This window comes from Alligator mississippiensis, chromosome 2 (genome assembly GCF_030867095.1).
Source record: "Alligator mississippiensis isolate rAllMis1 chromosome 2, rAllMis1, whole genome shotgun sequence".
NCBI classification, from domain to species: Eukaryota; Metazoa; Chordata; order Crocodylia; family Alligatoridae; genus Alligator; species Alligator mississippiensis.
The window spans coordinates 56,184,137-56,203,336 of NC_081825.1; the positions used below are offsets into that span (position 1 = coordinate 56,184,137).

Sequence of the window (19,200 nt, forward strand, 5' to 3'; positions counted from 1 at the left end):
ATATGCTTTGCTTGGTATTTTGTCTAGGCAGGATCACTTTTATATAGAATAATTATAAGAAGCTAAATACATAAATTGAATACCTCATTGTGTATAAGATGGTGCCATTTCTCATTATTCTAAAGAGTTTATTTGGGGCTGTCATATTATGAGAGACAGATTTTTTCCCATTCCTGAAGAAAGTGTCAGGTGTCCACACTTTTGAAACCATCAAGTTATTAAGTCTTAAAATTTCAATGGGACCATCATATTTCAATCTTTTGTCCACCCACGTCTGACGGAAGAAAACATCCATTGTGTATTCCTATATTGAATCATCAAAAAAAGAGAGGTTGCATTTATGGTTCCAGGAGAAAAAAAAAACTTTTAGGGGCAAATAAGTCACAAGTGAAGTAAGTGTTGTTTAGTTAACTACACAAATATATTTCTACCGATTAAAGTGAATTGTGTACTTCTTAATAGCTTAATTTGCCACATTAGTCATATAAATAAATTGCTAGACGTGCTTCATCGTTCAGGAATAATTACTATAATCTAATAAAATTGCAGGAAGCAGGCAATTAAGTTTTGTACTCTGGCATATAACTGGAAACAAAATTATGAATGTGATAACAAATGTCAAAGTATTTTTTAAAAGACAGATATAAAGGGATTTTTTTTAAATGATGGACACATTAAATAATAAGGATAAAATATTTGTTATAGTTCACCAAAATCAAGAAAAGAATCATACATCTAATTTCAGTTGACAAAAACAGGTGGTTAACTGAAAAAGAATCAATTATTCTTTTGTGATGTCTATAAAATGTGTATAATATAGATTTGCCCTTAACACACTTATACCTGTATTTAAATATAAGTATAGTCCTATTGACTTCCAAAAGACCTCAGCAGAACTATGCAGATACTTAAAATTAAGTATGTATTCAAGTGTTTGCAAGATTTGAGGCCATGAATGTCATGAGAAAGTACACACATGAATGAACATGTGAAAAAAAATCGATGTTTACAAATTAGTTTATGTCTTGCAATATCAAAGCACTTTACAAGCGAACTTGCAAGTAGACCAATGCAAAACAATACCCTCTAGTTACCTCTAGTAACCCCCCTCTTGTATGTTAAAGCATGGTACTATTCTTCTATTCTGATTTCTTTCTGTTCAGTGTTCTTCAAAAGTGAACCGAATGCATGGGAAGTCACATTTGCCTTTTTCATAACCATATCACATTGGTAGCTATTGGTCTATACACAGCTATCATAGATTAACTGTGTCTATCACTCCAGTCTTCAAGGTCATCCCATTTTTTCAGTATGTTATTCCTATTCTCTCCTGTATTGATGATACCACACAACATTCTGCACACTACTATCTTTTGCACACAGCTCATTAATAATAAATACATAAATAAATAAATAAATAAATAAATAAAAAGTCTCTCTAGATCAAGAAGACATGAGAAACTCCACTAGTAATCTCTCCTCCATCCCATTAATTTATCTTTCAGCCCCATCTGCTGCCAGTTCCTTACCTTACAGTTCTTGTACATATCCCACCTTCTCCAGATTAACCAAAAATTCCCATGTGGCACCATTTCAAATATTCTACTCAACTCCAGAGATATGAGAATCTATCTATCTATTTATTTATTTCACACACACACCCCTCATTTCAGAGCTCAAATGTATTTATTATTCAAATTTCTTGGGACCATATTATGTTATCCATAGTCATGTTGGCTGCTTATAGCCGTAAAAAAACCCAAAAAACAATGTTTTACTTTAAGCTTGGTGCACCCCCACATGGAGCACAGCGCATGCCCAGAAGAAGCATCGCATTGTTTTGACCTGGCTCACCTAACACCTGTATAGATCAGGCACTTCAATGGGGTTTTTTGGTGCTTTTATCTAACAGCTGATTGAATCAGCTATTAGTTGATTGAATCAGCTTTAGAAAGAAGTGCCAAAAAGTCCCACTGAAGCACCTGATCTATAAAGGCACTGGGGAGCCAGGTTGAACGAATGAACTTCCTCGTCTGGTAAAGCACTGGGTTTTGTGGGGGGAGTGGGTTCATGTCTGCCAGCAGCCTATGTTGAATAGTAGCTTATTGCAGAGTTGTAACTTTTGAAACACCAGCCATGAAATCAGAACTGCCGGAAGAAGTGCACTTCCGGTTTTGCTGCTGGTGATTTCACACTTGGTGATCGGCTGTTGGGGGATCTCCCCCCCCACCCCGGCCGGCAATCAGCCAGTAGGGGACCCGCCTCCCCAGTCGGCAATGTGGTACCCCCACAGTCTTGGGAGGCACCAGTCGCCCAAGACCTGACCTTTGCAGAATATTTTGTTGAACTACATTGATTAGTTGTGCTTAGCCAGATAAATCATTTGACATTTCTTCTTTTTCTGAATGAAGGGCATGAACTTGAACCATAAAAGTCAATAGGAGATATGTTGGATCAGGCCTTGAAAGAACTGGTAGCCTTTCTGGCACAAGTACTGTGGTTGTCAATCTAACATTTGTCTTCTGTTAATACTCATGCATGTCGTTCACTTTCTGAAAGTATTTTTGCTGGTAAAACTCCAACACCAGTAATGAATATCAAATAATAAATCGGTGAGTCAAAGAAGAACCACACATGCTCCAGATGGAAAAAGCCAATTTCTGTGACCTCATCAGAGAAATTACCTTCTTTCCACATATTGCTTTCACACAACCCCATTGGCCTGATTCTGCTCTGACACCAGTGTAAAATGTGTAGTAAATTCAGTTAAATCAATTCTTTACCCCAGGCTAACCCTACTATGTCATCAGGATCAGGCCTGTTGTATCTAATTATAACTTAGAAATTAAACTGCTGCTAATCTTTCCTATTTTGCATGATTGACAGTACAGTACAAAGAGATATGAATTAAGCATTCATTCCTAACTGCAATTAATGGTTTCTCAGCACCACAAAATGGCATTTTAATTCCAGAAATACGTACCATTTCTACATCAGAAACAGGTCCAAAACTGGTGACGTATATATCTGTTTGAACTTCAGTAACAGGACCTAATGTATAAAAGGAAGTGAGCAAGAAACATTGAATTTTGCAGGCTAACATCTCAAAAATGATACTGGCACATATACAACATTTTATGCAGGTGTCATTTTGAAGGCTTTGTGGACTAATCAGAGGAAAATGTATAGACAGCATATTCACAATTCTAAGCCTAATTTAATTTCAGACATTGAAAGTATTCATTTTCATTGAATTATCTTCACTTGCATAAGTAAATCAAAATATATATATTTCCAGTGCAACTCCACTCAAAAAATTACTGGATAAGAAAACAGGCACAAAAATGAAGAAAAAAAGAACACACAGAGAAAATTACTATTTTAAACAACTAATGGCCTATATCAGCAAAACCCTTCTACCAAGCTATTAATAGCATGTTCAGTCCCACTGATATAGTACATTCAGTAACATGAGATTGCACAATCAAAAATTAGGGTGCAGATCAAAAGTTATCATATACCTAAATACTTTTGGGGACCTCGGCCTACATTCCAGTTTTACTATTGATATATCCTTGCAAGTTCAAACAACGTTCTTGTGACAATCCTGAAAGGTTTCATATTCTGTATTACTCCATATATAGTATAGTGTTAATCTCAACACACCACTGTACTTTGCCATGCTGTTAAAATATACTTCCTTATAAAAGCAAGAATGTAATTTACACTACAGCTCATATTTGGGGTATAATATAACTGCCATTAAACTAAAGGGAAACACTTCCATCATCATTAATGGGAGTGTCATGACTGTGATAGAGCAGTAGCTCTCTACCTTGTTAGACTCAAGGCACCCATTAGAACACATCAGCTCTTAGTTTCACTAACATTTTGATGATAAAAAAGTAGAACAATATTCCTGTGACATATAACTTAGAAAGCCCATACCAAGTCAGAAAGTTTTTGATACTATGGATTTCTAACTGAAATCCTTGAACTTGTCTTGGGGAATCTTGTATAGGTGCTCACATACCTAACATTATTCATATTGCATGACACCCCATGGCACCCTTACAAGGATCTCATGATGCCCTGGTTGAGAACTACTGTGAAAGACGTAAAGACTGAAAACTAGCACTAACTAACATGGTATTCTATTTATTTTTTAATGCGACCACGAGGCCCACTAGGAATTTAGCTCAGACCACCAACTCATGTCACATATGCCATCAAACAGTCATTACATAGTAGTGGCTTTGGACAGGTCATTTTCAGGTCCAAGTTTCAATAGTCTCCAGACTCCTGAGACTTAAGTTTCAAAAAATAAATTAGTAAGTTTACATTAATAAGGGCTTTTTCATACCTCTTACATTCCAGTAGGAAGCAGCAAATACTTGAAAACTGTTTCAAAGGCAAATAACTGCCTCTCAAAAGACTATTGTGTATACAGATGCCACTTCAGATCAAAATGCATAAAAATGAAAGGAAAGAAATAAAATGGGCACTGGCAAACAAATTCCTTTTTAGTCAAGAATACATTTCAAACTGCTAAGCAAAAGCAAAATAAAAGCTTATAAAAGTACTTTACTGAACAATTTGCAAATTATGTTTTAAAGATCAGTTAAGTTGGTTGGGAATTTTTCAATTGATGGGATTTTTGTTGATTAATCAAAATCAAACATTTCCACAAGACCTCAGTTTCAATAAGTTGCTTCATCAAGAAACTTGCTCAGGTCTGGAATCTGGGTTTTTGGTTGTAGCTGTGTTGGTCTAAGGACATAGGCAAGGTTCTTTGGGTAGATGTGATATCCTTTATTAGATCTCAGGTCTGGAATAGAATTTCTGATAAAACCGAGAGAAAGGTGAGAGAAAGACCCTTCCAGAATAGCCTCAATAGCCAAGGAACTCATCCAGACAAAGAAGACTCGGATTTCAAGAGAAGTTTCAAAAGATCTTGGCTTCACCCCAGTGCAGAACAGTAATTTTAAACCTTGAACAGTTTCATGGGACAGGAAAATCATTTCCCATTTAGTGGCAATAAGAGATTAAAGCATACATATTTCTTGTATTATTCAGTGACACTAGAACATTAGATACAGGTACTCCTCACTTAACATTGTTTCGGTTAACATTGTTTTGTTATTATTTCACTTATCTATTAGAAAACATACTTATCATTTCACTTAGAGTCGCATTTTTCAAGAATGTAACTACAACATTAAGTGAGGAGTAGCTGTATTGTATTACATCATATAGCAACTTAAATCAATTACTTCTTTTATTAGTTCTTCAAAATTAAGTTTTAACGGTCCTCCAAATATGCAAAGTCAACTTTGTATTTCATCTCTCACTTGCAGTGAATCTCTCCTGTTTTATTCCACTGATCACTATAAATGTATAATTGCATATCAAAATTGCCAAAGGAAAGACAAAATAATTTCCACTCAAACAGCTATTTTGCACAGACACTGACTTACTATTTTGTGTTGTTGAAATGGTTACAACCTCATTGGCAATAAATTTGCACAGATTAGTAAGTAAAAAGAGGGTGAAAATTAAGGCTAGGAAAATGTTTTGAGGATCAAATTAGGTAACCTCATGCCCTAATGACAACACAATGCCCTGCCACCTCATGGAACCTGGGGCCAAGTACCCAGTCAGATCCTCAGGGCTTGACTACACCATTTTGACAGCAAGCCCTGACACCATGAGGCTTAAGCATGTCCCATCTATCCAAGTCAGAGGCATACATCAAACTTGTAAACACATCAGAGAGTCTACTCTCTGCTGGTCCTTCTCTGCCTACTTTTGATCCGTCAGCCTTCAGCAGGCCTGAAATTACCTGCTGGTGATGAACTTAGAGCAGTTTTGCCGATGAACTTCCTAGTTTGGCGCTCACATGCATAGGAGCATGCCTGTGAATTCATTTTGTTGGGGTTTACCAAGGACACATTGCTACAATGGTGTATAAGCTTGCATACCATGGGTGGGTAGAAGCTAAGAGGACTGCAAAGACAAATGAATTCTGAAGCCCTAGTGAAAGAGCGTGTGACTTTTCAGCAGCCAAAGTCTAATGCTGTCACAAGACATTCATACCTTATTAAAAGGACCTTTAAGAAAGAATGAAAAAGGAAACGGAGTTCCCTGACAATCATACACACTCACAAGGAAGACTGAAATTAAGGAATTAATCAACAGTTAATATTAAGAGCATAGTATCATACAAAGTTAGCAGAATACTAAATAAATTGTAAATCACCATATTTTAGGGCATAAATTATAAATATCAATGTACACAGAATTATTTCATTTTAAAGGGGGCAGGGTTTTTTTAGGAGAATGTCATGCTTATGGGAATAAAACTGAAGTATTAAATAGAAACGGCTCCAAAACTAGGCATAATAGCACAAGAAAGCAATGTTTAACATTTAGCCTATAGCTCTACCAGCCCATAACATCCTGATCTGAAACACCCTTCAGAGTTTCTCTAACCAATGGGCACCAACACTGAGCTGTTTTGTGGTTCTGAAATGCATCTTAGATTTACGGACTATGCTATGCCACATAGTTATATATATCTCTTTCTAGAGGTGTCCCTTTTTCAGTGCCCTGGCCCAAAGTTTCCACTGTTAAGCAGAGACCAGTTGCTACTCTCTGACTGGGTCTTCTGGCTTCTGCATCCCTTCTTTCTCACCATGGCTCCCCCAGTGGCCCAAATTAATATAAAACAGGGAGATGCATCTATCACTTTGCATTGATTGCAGGTGTAAACTCCAAAGCACTTTGAGCCAGACGGAGTAACCGCTCCCGGACACAGTGTCTACATGTGCACCCAGAACAGCAGCACTTTGAGCTGCCCAAGAGCAGGCTTGTGGGGGGGAAAGCTCCGGACTCTGGGTGGCAGCATCAGAAGGGCTGGCAGAGACACAAGAGTACCAAACATGCAGAGCCATGTAGTTAGGTGGCAGGCAGGTGACTGGCCCCTTGCTGCCTGGGTGCAATTTCTGCTCATGGTTATGGTTTACGTGAGTGTTTGATAGTAGTAAATAACCCTGCTGTAAGATAGTATTGTCCCTGACAGTCCCTGATAGTAATTAGTTTACTGAGCCCTAATGCAGGCACACATGTAGACTGCGATGCTTTACTGCAGAACTAATTAGTCAATTCTGCAGTAAAGCACATGTGTAGATGCACTTGGGGAGAAGCAATCTATGGCCCATGGAATGGATCCAGCTTGTGACAGCACATGGTGGGTGGAGGTGAGGAAATCTGTGACGTACAGGAGTGGGGCATATTCTTCACCCTGCACCATGCAGTTCTCTGCCACAAGCTGCCAATGCCCTCCACTGCGTTCAGCAGAAGGAACCCCATCCCATACTGTTTCGTGTTAAAAGCTGCTCTCTCACCCAGCTACTACAGCCTCTGCTTACCCTTGCTGCTAAATTTGGTGGTCCCCACTGCCTTGGTCAATAGAAATCAGTGGCACTCAGTGGCAATGATAAGCAGAGGTTGCAGAAAGGAGGCACAAGAGCAAGAGAGCAGCCCTCAGCACAAAGCAAGGAGGGCAGGGCACTATGGAGGGGACTGGCAGCATGCCATTCTTAAAGGTTGCCAATCCCTGATTTAGAGCCATTAGTAGAGACTTTCTGACTTTAAAGATTTATACAACATGCAGAAAATTACTGTAACACAAGGCAGCAGCCTTTTCAAAGCCAACTAGCACTTCTCAAGTCAACTAGAGTTCCTTAAATTAAATTGTAGAAGTAAAACTTAGATCAGAATCACCTACCCTGTTTTTATAAAACCTCCTAGCAACACCTTTTATATCCTAAACTGAACTTGGCATCCAAGTCACAGTGGCCGTACATCTATGGCCCAAATAGCAAATTTACCTTGCCTGGCAGTAGCATCCCTCAGCACAGAATAATGCTTCAGGTAGGCTGTCTCCTAAACCAAAAGCAATTTAGCCACATCCATATAGCACAGTGGGTGGGATAATTAACATGAAGATAGGCCTACTCTCACTGTCACTCAGCAGCAATAATTAGCCCACCAAAAATGGCAGCTACATTGCCACCAGTTTACAAGGCATGCAGTCTAGAGCAACACAACATGCTTGCAGCCGCTGCTGTTTGACATATGTTACTGTATAGACACAGTTTTAATCTCCAGAATATTGAAAAAAAAAAAAATCTATATTCTCCACAAAATGTTTTCTAGAAGATATCTGGTCAACCTATTCCCTCTTATTTTGTGGCTTAAACACTCCTCCAATATGAACACAGTGCATAACTTAGCCTGAAACTATTAACTATTCTAATATTATAAAAGTCTTAATCTATCTGTCTGTCTGTCTTTAATGCTTTACTCATGCTCTGATTGGCTGACAAACAGCCAATCAGAGTGGGAACAAGCATTCGAACAGGAGCTGGCAGCACGGTGGAGCACCAGCATGATGGTGGGGACGCAGGGGATAGGGGGGCAGGGCAAGGCCTGGAAGCGGGGGCTGGAAGCGGGAACAATGGAGCGGATGAAACAGGAGGCGATGGAGTGGGGGAGGGGCCAGGCCATCAGAGTTGGCCTCACCTCCTCCTACTCCTTGCTGCTGCTGGGTCGGCCCGGGCCTGCTGCTTCCCCCACCATGGCGGGCTAGCTTCTCCCCATACTCAGGCCTGGTCCTCCCCCTCATCAGGCCTGGGCCCACTCCTCCCCTCCCCCCACCATTGCAGTGGGGAGGAGGGGAGCGTGCCTGGACCCCAAGCAGCGGGAAGTAAAGGGTGAGTGGGCCTGGATGCGGGGGACGAGGGCACGGGGCTCCATTCCCGTATGCTGCCCCCGCATCATTCCTGATAGGCAATTGGCTAGTGTCATTGTAAAGTCCTATTTCAAATCTCACCTGCTATGATTCGAAGGGTGAACATTCATGTATTGTTACCTAAGCAGAGGGTTGTTCAAAAGTCAATTGGCATTTGATTTAATCAGTAAAGAATGGCCTTCAATGGAATGTGGGAAAGTTTCTGTACATTATCAGATCCCCAGAAACAATGAAGAACTATTTATAATACACTGGTGAGTACTTTATGCTAGTTAAATAGCAGAGGAGTCCTACACACTGCAGTGGCCATTCTCATACCTAAATCACAGCCTACATGATAACATGCTTCTAAAGCAGCTCATACAGGATTGAAAATCAACTACTACAAAAGCCAGGATAATTGGTTATTATATAGAGAAACCAGATGAATACTGGAGGAGACTGAAATCATGGGCCGACCACAAGAGAGTAGTACAGCTCTACCATAGCCATAGCTTGAAATAGCAGGTAAGTTGTAGCCACTGCCCCCTTAGGGCTATATCTTCTAGCTTCCCACCAGTTTCACACATGGTTTATCCTTAGCATACAACACTACCTTGTTTTAAGCACAACAAAATGGTGCTTAAAAGACGCAGAAAACCTTGGCAAATTTCACTCCAAAAAAATATTTTTCAGAAGAACTGCAGCTTCCTTACAGAGCTTTCAACATACGAAGTGCAATTTTAATATGGAGTACGGCTAACTCATTATGAGGGTAGTCCCTTGGGTAAAGGAATATGTAACTTGTGTGAAATTTCATTAGATCCATTCCTGGAGATAAGATTAAAAAAACAATTGTTATGGTTAAACATTGTGGAAGGTTGGTGTGCACTCACTCCTCCTCTCTCTCTTCCCCTCCCCCCAATCTGCTGAACAATACAGAACATAGCACAAGGTTGGTAGCAGAAAGCTGTTAACCAAAACAGAACAAAGCCAAAAAAAGGGCTACCCATTTCTTTACTGTTTTTTTCTTTCTTCCTTTCCTTTTTTCAATTTTTTTTGTAAAGGGTTTAAATCACTATCTTATTCAGTTTAGACTTGGAATTAGCCTTACAAAACATTTCTTTTTTACATTAACAACCCCGAAACCTTTGAGCAAATCTTTGTTACGTGTTCACATAAAACCTTCTATAACAGTTATGAGTATAGTAAAAATCAGAAAATAACAAATATAATCACCCTAACCAGGCATGGTGAACCTGACAGTGATAACAGTGGAGTTCAACACAGTGCCAAGATTCACTTTTAATTGAAACTGAGATCTTAAAAACAACACCCTTTATTGTACTATTTTATCTTCATTACTTACACTGCTTGGCCTATTAGATAAAACTGCTAAGGCATGGCATTTCCTTACTAAGAGCTTGAAGAACTCTGCAAAGGTTGAGGCTTGTACAATCTGCAACTATGACTTAAAATTATTTTATCCACATTTCAGTATCAGTTCCTAAATTTTAAACTTTGTATTTTATATCTTAGTCAAATCATGTGATCTTCCATATCAATTCTGTGTTTTCAAATCCTTGAAATGACCTATCTTACTTGTTTCTCACACTTATTTTGATTAGCTAATATTTTCACTTTACCACCTTCTTTCATTTCCTGGACAACTGCAGCTTAATTTATATCTTCAGCATTTACTACAAATTCACAATCTGAAAGTTAACTAATTAATTTCCTTAAAAACTTTTTAGGCAGTAAGGCCTATCAGCAGGAATAGCAAAAAGGAATCGAAATACGTTGGTTTTCAATTGTAAAGCCACAGCAACTGAGTATGCTATTTTTTTTAATGAATATTTAGTGTTTATGGAAGATACAATACTGGTACCCCTAGAAAATAGTTTCCTATTTGTCAACAGACCAACACAGCAGAGGCAACGACAATTCACATATACCAATGCCTCTATGGATATGCTCACTATCATTTGTATGAACCCTGACCAAAACAAACTATATCTCTAGGAACCGAAAAGACAGCTCAGGATTTTTTCTTGTTTAGTAGTTAGTCTATCTGCTGACACTGCCGACATGGGTGGCAGCTGATGCCAGTTTCATGATGTAGACACCTGTCTACTGGGAACTGGACTAAGAATATGAGCTAATTTTACATAGGTCATTGAGCAGAAGACAGATGGCAATGACTTCAGTCACTACCAACCAGGGCTAGATTCATATCAGTCAGTTACAGGTAAACAGCCCCATATCCTGTTAACAATCCCATAAGTCATCCACTCTCTCCAGCTGAGGATTGGACAATTGCCTAAAAGCAGATCAGCTTTACTTCACAGTACTTATATCTAATCCATTCACATTGCTTGTATTTTTTAAAAATCTATTATATTATGCATTGTAACCTTGCAGGTATGTATGCATTTTTCATATGAGCTCATAATCATGTAACTATTTTTTTCTATCCCCTAGAAATAAGAAAATTAACTCTTTCCAATACACCTTGTGCTTATTTTCTGGCTAATTGGATGTCAAGTCTAAATTCAAGGCTCAAACTCACAGGGTGCGTCCACACATGCAAGCACATGCACTTGCAGCAAATCAAATAGAAGCGGTGCAAATTTGAGCCAGGGCTTTTTGCCTTAGTGCACATGCTTGGACATGCACTTTGTTGTGAAGCAAATTGTGCCACTTGGGGCAAAATAACCCTGCCTGGCTCCTCCCAGCTCTGCAGGCAGGAGAAGCCTAGAGCCCAGGGCCAGCACCTGTGCTGTCCCCAGCAGTATAAAAAGCTGCCCTGTCCTGGCCCCAGCAGTATAAAAGCCACCCTGGCAAGTAGCTCACGGCTACTAGCTCTCAGGAGATTTTGGGACCCAGCCAACTGGTACCTGGGGACACTACCCCTTGTGCCAGCTGGACTGCCAAAGCAGCCCTCAGAGTTCCCTACACCCTCTACCTGCTGCAGCAGTCTGGCAGTGGGGGCTGCTGCCTGGCTGTGACCTGATGTGCATCTGCCAGACCCGGATGGGGACTGCACAGTCAGTAGAGGCATCTGCCCCTCTGGGCCAGCAGTGGACTGTGGTTGCAGGGATAGCCTGTGCACGGCACTACTGCCACATGCGCCCCCTGCCTGGCAATCTGGGCAGCTATCGCCCAGAAGATGTTTTGGGTGCAGTGGCCTGCTTTGAATTGTCAACGCATGTCCTCCTGGCCCCATTTGGCCAGGAGGTCAGCCACAGCCAGCTGGGTCCAAGGTGCCAGCTCTGGGCAGGCAGGGTCCTGCCACTGGCCTCCCTAGCAGGAATTCTGGTGTCCCCTATTGGAAAACTGAAAAATCCCTGATAAAAAAAAAATCCCAGTCACTTTGTAAAATACCCCCAAATCCACGTTCCTCCATAAGTAAAACAAACGACCACTATAAAGAGAAAGCGAGAGAGTGAGACAGAGACAGCAATCAGCTGGACAGTGTTTTATTGATATATCTACAGTGTTAAAGCATGTCTCTTTATCGTAATAATAAAGTGAACTCTAAATACATGTTTCATAAATTTATGAATATATATTTTGCTGCCCTCCCACATGGGCGATGGCCCCTACACAGGGGTTACGGCCTCCACACAAGGGGTTTGGCTCCCCAGCAGGGGGCTCATGCCCCCAACAGGGGGTTTGGTCCCCACAGAAGGGCTACAGCCCCCCCAACTGGGGATTCGGCTCCCCAACAGGGGCCAAATGGCCCCTGCAGGGCTACCACACCCTCCTGCAAGGCCCACGTGCCCCATCCCAGCCCCCTGATTGCTTCCCCACCTGGCCCCATCCCCCGCCAGCTGCTGCAGCCCCCCCGATGGCTGTTCCCCCAGACCCCCAAATGGCTGCCCTACCCAGCCTCACCCCCCAACCCCCATAGCTACCCCCATAACTCCAGGCACTGTCACTTTGAAGAAAAAAACAGAGAAAAAAATGGGAAAAAAGCCTCTGCTTGCCTTAGAAGAAGGTGTGGGGGGGCTCCAGGGCCTCCTGGTAGAGCCACCCCAGGCAGCACAGGACAGCGGGGGGGCAGCAGGGCCTGGGCTGGGGCCACTGGGGCTGTCCCTCTGCCCAGCACTGCGCGGGCAGGCCCCCAGTCAGCCAGACTGCCAGTAGGTGTCGGGGGGGTTGTTTTTTTTAAACTATTGAGTGGGGGGGCAGGGATCGCGCACCGGGGGGGGGGGGGGGGGGGGGGGGACTTGGGGGGATGGGGCCAGGCAGGGCAGAAAAGTGATCAGGGGCCTTGGGGAGAGGGACCAGGCAGAGCAGGTGATATCCAGGGGTCTAATTTTCTCCCTGTGCTGCAAGTTTGCAGCGCAGGGAACATTTTTTTGTTTCCGCATGTGCCTGTTGCTCTGCCTCAAAGGGGTTTGAGAGGAGGCAAGAGGCACATGCACGCTCATCTGGACGCGCTCATAAGCTCTTCCTCATAAATCTGGCAAGTATGTCTTACTCATATGAGTAGCTTTAAAAATTATCAGGAGATTCTAAACTATTAAAAAATAATAAATTGCTTTCTCTGGATTCACAGGGAATGGAAGATCAATGGAAGGGGTGTACAAATGCTGAACTCTGAAGAACAAATGCATTTTTCCAGTGTGGATCCTTCTCATACCACGCTGGGCAATGGTTGCAGCAAAGCTATACAGCTCCACAAAGATACCCATCCACCCCCTGCTTCACAGATATAGGCTCTAGAGAGGAACTAAAAATAGAAGCAGGCAAATCATATTGAACCTCAGAAGTCATAAATCAGCAGAAGACTGAAAAAAAATCTTACGTTTGTAGCTAAAGCTCAGTATGACTATGAAAACAATATTCCAAAATACCATCATGGAATTCACCTATTTCCAGGTTAAATATGGTCAGTTAACAAAGGAAAATATAGTTAGTTAGTTTGCCCCTACTCAATTCTTCAAACTCAGCCTAAATTCTGCTATTTAAGTTAGTTTCCTTTTCAGGTATTAGCAATGATGATAAAGACTGTGCAGACCACATGATGCCTTCAGTGACACCCACACATCTCCAAAGCATTCTGATTATGCTCTCAGTTACATCCGTGCATAGCCATTATCCTTCTTAGGTTTGTACAGCTGTAACTAATTAGAAACTAGTAAACAATTCTTAACAGAAAGAAATGGAATCCATCTCACTCTCTCTTAATTGTGTTGTCTCTTCACAATTCACAAAAGAAAAGAAATAAACTTATTTTATCACTTAAGCAAACAGATAAAACTCCAATACAGCCAAGGAGCTGGGTGTGTTGAATAAGAGGTTCTACAAATGAATACTCACTTTAGAGATCACACATTAAATTATAGGTCCGGTGTGTATATGTGGATTTAAATACATATGAAATTCCACACTGCTTTTTTTTTTTTTTAAACTTAAAGTGTGACTCTTATTCCTCTGCGAAATATCAGTGATGCAAGAAAAAATGTTAACAATGTCGAAAATACAATCCATGTGTTGCCAGCCTTGGCCATTTTCAAGGGGCCTAGACCAAGCTGCAGAGGTGTGGCTAAGCAAAAGGCCCCAGAGCCTGTTTCTGAGTAATTGTAGCATGAACCTTTGCAGATGTGACAACTAGCTTGGTCAGCAAAGTAAATGAAGCCATGCGTATGTCTAAATAAACCAGTAATAAGATACAATTAAGCAACGAGGCCTAAAAAGAGACTTTATAAGGAAAGATGATTCATTAAATAATCCAAACATACAGTATCATAGCTTAAACTTAAAATAATTAGTAGTAATTGATGTAACCAAATGTATTAAATGTTGTTTTGCTATAACAGATACATTTTTGTTAAAATGCTTAGATAATTTGTAGAAACAGAAACAGTCTTGTCAAAGATAACCATAAACGTAAGTTAAAAAAGAAACAGGACAGTAGCAAACAGCATTCTACACTGGGGAAGAAAAAGAAAAGAAAACACTCTCCCTGCTTTTACTTTCCCAAAAAGATAAGAACTCAACCAATTAACACCTTCCAAGTTCACAAGAGATCTGGTTCAGACAGGTTCCAAAAATGTCAGTGAAACAAAGACATTTAAATAAAACCAGTCAAAGATAATTTATTAAAATATTAAAACCAACCATCTATAAATATTAAATATAGACTGGAAGGAAATTTGGAAAACTCAAAAAATTTTAAAAGACCTGCTGCCAATCTGTGCGACACCCTCCTCCTACCTCTCAAGCATCCCCATCCAGTATAGGTGAAAGTCTATGTTGTGCTGTCCTGGGGAGCCAGACAGACTTTGGAATATATGTTTGGTTTTTTTGTTTTAAAGTGCAAACAAATAAAAGGTCAAGCTGTAGACTTGCTTCTGCCTCTTTTCAGTAGCCAACCCACAAGGTTACCTGCAATCTAGGTAACACGTGCTTATTTTACATTTCCGTTCAAAGTGGAGGTTAAGAGTACAGTTTCAGTATTTTTTTTCAGTGATGTGTTTTATTTCAGGGAGATAACTCCCTTTAAAGTCACAGCTCCTGGTTTTGAAATTTCAGGGGTCAGGATCTGGGTATGGAGTTTTTCTAGTTCCTCCAGTCAATAATCCAGACATGAAGTTTCCAGTAAGTGGGTAAGCACAATTGGTGTACCCATCTGTATTAAACAGTAGGTGTCAATTTGCTACAGCCAGTTAAGATTATACTTCATCACTGATAATATCGGCTTGGCAATATCCTCTTTGCCTATACTCTGCTGTAATGCATATAAACCATAACATTCCTTTGTCTTGCTTACCTTAAGAATTAATAAAGCTTATTTCCAAAAATCACATAAACTTCGATCCAGTGAGACCTGTGGTCCTTCAAATTCAGCGTCCAGTCTCTGGCTTTGTCTAGTACCACATGCTGCTTAAGAAGGTATGAAACCCCGGTAATGAACAATTGTGGAATAACTTGCCTTGACTGATGGAAACTTCTCCCTAACTTCCATGAGTCAGCCATTGTCTTGTTCCCTGAAGCAGCCATTATGCTCATTATCATATTTTTAATTGTATCTACTGTAAGTGGCAATGTTCTCATTACCCACATAAGTCTTATTTTTCTGGATCTGACTGAGTACTCAGGCTTAATGTTGTCTCGTGGAAACAACTTCCATAGCCTAATCATGCATAGCATAAAAGTATTTCCTTTTGTCAGTTTTAAATCCTGTTCATAGTCATTCAGTTTTAAATCCTGTACCTTTGCTCCTGCAGGATGGGAGAGAATAACCAGGAAGTCCACTTTACTTTGTTTGTGCCATTCATTAATCAGTGCACCTCTAGCAGACCCCCACTGCTGAAAACAACCTAAGACCTAAAGCCAAATCCCAAAGTGTAACATAGGCACCTAAAGATAGGCAATGTGCTGCCTAAAATGTAGTCACATGGCTCCCAGAATAGAATCTAAAACCTAGAAATAAACACTCATGTTCCTTGCATGGTGCGCAGGGGGAATTTAGACACCTCACAGCAGAGATCCAAAACGACCTATATGCTGAGAGGGGAGCAGCCTAGGACAGCCAACAAGAAATTCTTAGCACGGGGGTGAGTCTTCCACAGAACATAGGTGTTTGAGTGAGGCCTACAAGGAAGGTGCCTCTGTTCACCTAGAAGCCAAAGGCTTCTTTCAAAGAACTGAAGGTATGCATGAGCAGGCAGGCCCACTGACTTCCCTCTCATCATGTTGGAATCACCGGGAGCCCTCTACCTCGTCTTTTCTCTCTCTTGCCTACCACGTGTTGATGTTAAGCTATTCTTTGGGAGTATGGATGGCATCTAGGGTGATGGTCATGCTGATGGGGGTCAGTCTTCTGAAGGGCTCCACCACCTCTACACCCTGCTCCTTTCCACTCAGGTGACAGGTCAACCTTCTGTAACAACGAGTTTGAGTCGCTGGCTCTCGGCTTCTCCCTGCTCTGGCTCAGTTGCTGACTTCAAGAAGGGTCAGTGACCACACTGTCTAGATGGGTCTCTCTTGCGTGTTTCAGCCTAAGTTAAGGTATTTTTCTTCTCTCCAAGACTGGTGGATCCCGAGTGATGTGATCTCTACCTGCCAGGCTCAGAGATTCACAATCTGGTGACTCACTAGTTCTCAAGTGTACACCCTATGGCTTAATTAACTATAACTCTAGTGTTCCCAGGATCTAACTTTCCCCTGCTATCTCTCCCTAGCCAGGGAGCAGTGAATAATAAACAAAAGGAAAAAAATAATAAACAAAAGGACTCCCTTTCCCTTGTTTGTATGACTTTTCAAGGGACCACTCACAGCCAAGGCTCAGGGATCCAGCTTACATCCCTATAGTTAGCCTGAACCTGGTGATCTTTTATTCAGTCCCTCCAGGCAAATCTCTCCTTTACGTGGGTTATCTAGGGTCCCATGAAGTTAATCCCACCTGTGGTGTCCGTTCATGCCCTTTCCTGATGGGCTTACCAATCTTTCACTGGGCACTCTTTTCCAGTGTTCCTGTCCCTCCGACGAGTGGGTCCACCAACAAGTACCCCCGCTGTCCGGTGTTACTTATTTTGTTCTGTGTATCAGGTAGGTCGCTCACTCATGGTCACAGTATCTTGGCATCCCACAAGGGTTCGGCTGGCTCGGTCTCTGTTGCGGCAGAGTCCTCTTCCCGATCCTGCTGCAACATCCCTTTTTTCCCCTCAGCATCCTCCTTTTAAACTTCCCGGGCTTCTCCAGGCCAATCAGCACCAGCCTCCATGGCATATATTCCCTGGACCCGGTGCGCGGCTCCACTCCCCTCCCTGGAGCTTATTTTGGCATGGCACGCCAGGGAAGCACAGCCTGTCTGGACCCTGCTGGGTGGGTTCCCCTCCCCCAGCATTCTTCCCTGCCATGCCAGGTGGCGTGGCCCATCCAGCCCCTGCTGGGTGAGTTCTCCCCAGCCAGAGCTTCCCTGGTGCACCAGGGAGGTGTGGCTTGCTCAGGATCTGCCAGGTGAGTTCCCCATTTCCCAGCATCCTTTCTGGCATGCCGGGCAGCATGGCTTGCCCAGACTCCACCAAGTAAGTTTTTTCTTGGGGCTTGTCACTGGCATGCCGAGAAGGCACAGCTTGCCCAGGCCCTGCTGGGTGAGTTTCCCCCTGGCATGGTCCCTCCTTCAGGGGTCTAGCAGGAGCTGCGTCCCAGCCCCTGATACAGCACACTATTTTTAAAATGCAATTGGAGGAGTATGACTTTATACAAGAGCCTAGTGTCTACAGCATTGCCTAGGAAGTTGGACATCTGGCTTACAGGCCTTCAAACATACCCCACAGGAGTGTATCCTCACTGCAAGGGTAGGCAGAAACTGCATCCACCCCTTCTGATAAAGGTTGACTACTCTCCCACAAATAATGCGGTTCATAAGGCTGGAAAGAGAATAAGCAAGAAGCAGCATGACTCTATTACTTAGTGGTTAGGGCACACAGTTAAAGTCCCCGTTTCATGATATTTTTTCGATCCAATGACTGCTTAACATTAAATGAATTAACAGTCCAGAGAGCAGAGACTCCCCACTCCCAGGGGAGTATTCTAACTTCCAGGCTAATAGTACTTCCACACAAATCACAACATATATATTGGCAGCAGATGTGGGTTTGAATAGCCTCAAGCACCGCATCCACACAAGAATAGACGTTTGGCTCACCAGGGACAAGTAGCGGCAGCACACCTTGTACCAGCACTAGTTGTCCCCAGGGAACACCTGTGCCATACGCCCTCTGGTGCATGGCAGGTTACCCTGGGTGGGGTAGAGGAGACTAGGGCCAGTACTGGGCTGGCCCTAGCAGTCTTACCTGAGGCCATGGGGACCTCCTGGGGCTGCAACAACAGCAATCCTGCCGCTCAGGGCCTAGCTTGCAGTCAAAGCATGGCTCTGGCTGGCCAGGCTCTGGTTTTAAGTGGCATGCATTGCCCCTCACATGCTCCACTCCATTTTTTTTTTTTTTTACCCCTGGATATCCAGGGGTCAACCCCCCCCCAATACACATACATCGCTCCCTTGCAGATCAGAGAACAGCTGAATGTGGGGTATGTGGCACCACAGATGTGTTTACTGCACCGAATACCACATGGCTACGCTCATCCAGACACGACCAAGAATTGGTGAAAATTGGAACCCAGATCCCCAACTCCTGGGTGCGTGCTCTAACCACTGAGCTACTGGATGAAGGCAGGGATGGGAAGGAGGGCAGTATCAACTCTCACTGTTTTCTGCAGAGCATGATTTGTACACATATGTACACCTACCAGATTAAGCCTCTCAGGAGACATAGGCAGAATACCTGATGGAGTTGAGACAGGACATACCTAATTAGATGTTCTTTTTATGTCCAAAACCAGAACTTTAATACTGAAAACTGGGGTGTGCGAAACGAGCTATATTTGAT

At 42.2% G+C, this 19,200-nt stretch overlaps 1 protein-coding gene across 1 annotated transcript in view; it reads right to left on the reverse strand.

Moving 5' to 3' along the window:
- GABRA4 (gamma-aminobutyric acid type A receptor subunit alpha4) overlaps nucleotides 1–19,200 on the reverse strand; it is a 97,038-nt gene that overhangs the window by 70,732 nt on the left and 7,106 nt on the right. The window contains exons 3-4 of the mRNA XM_006276331.3: nucleotides 2,984–3,051; nucleotides 84–304 (exon numbers count right to left, since the gene is read on the reverse strand). Coding sequence (XP_006276393.1) covers nucleotides 84–304; nucleotides 2,984–3,051 — 289 coding nt within the window. The remainder of the gene's footprint in view (nucleotides 1–83; nucleotides 305–2,983; nucleotides 3,052–19,200) is intronic.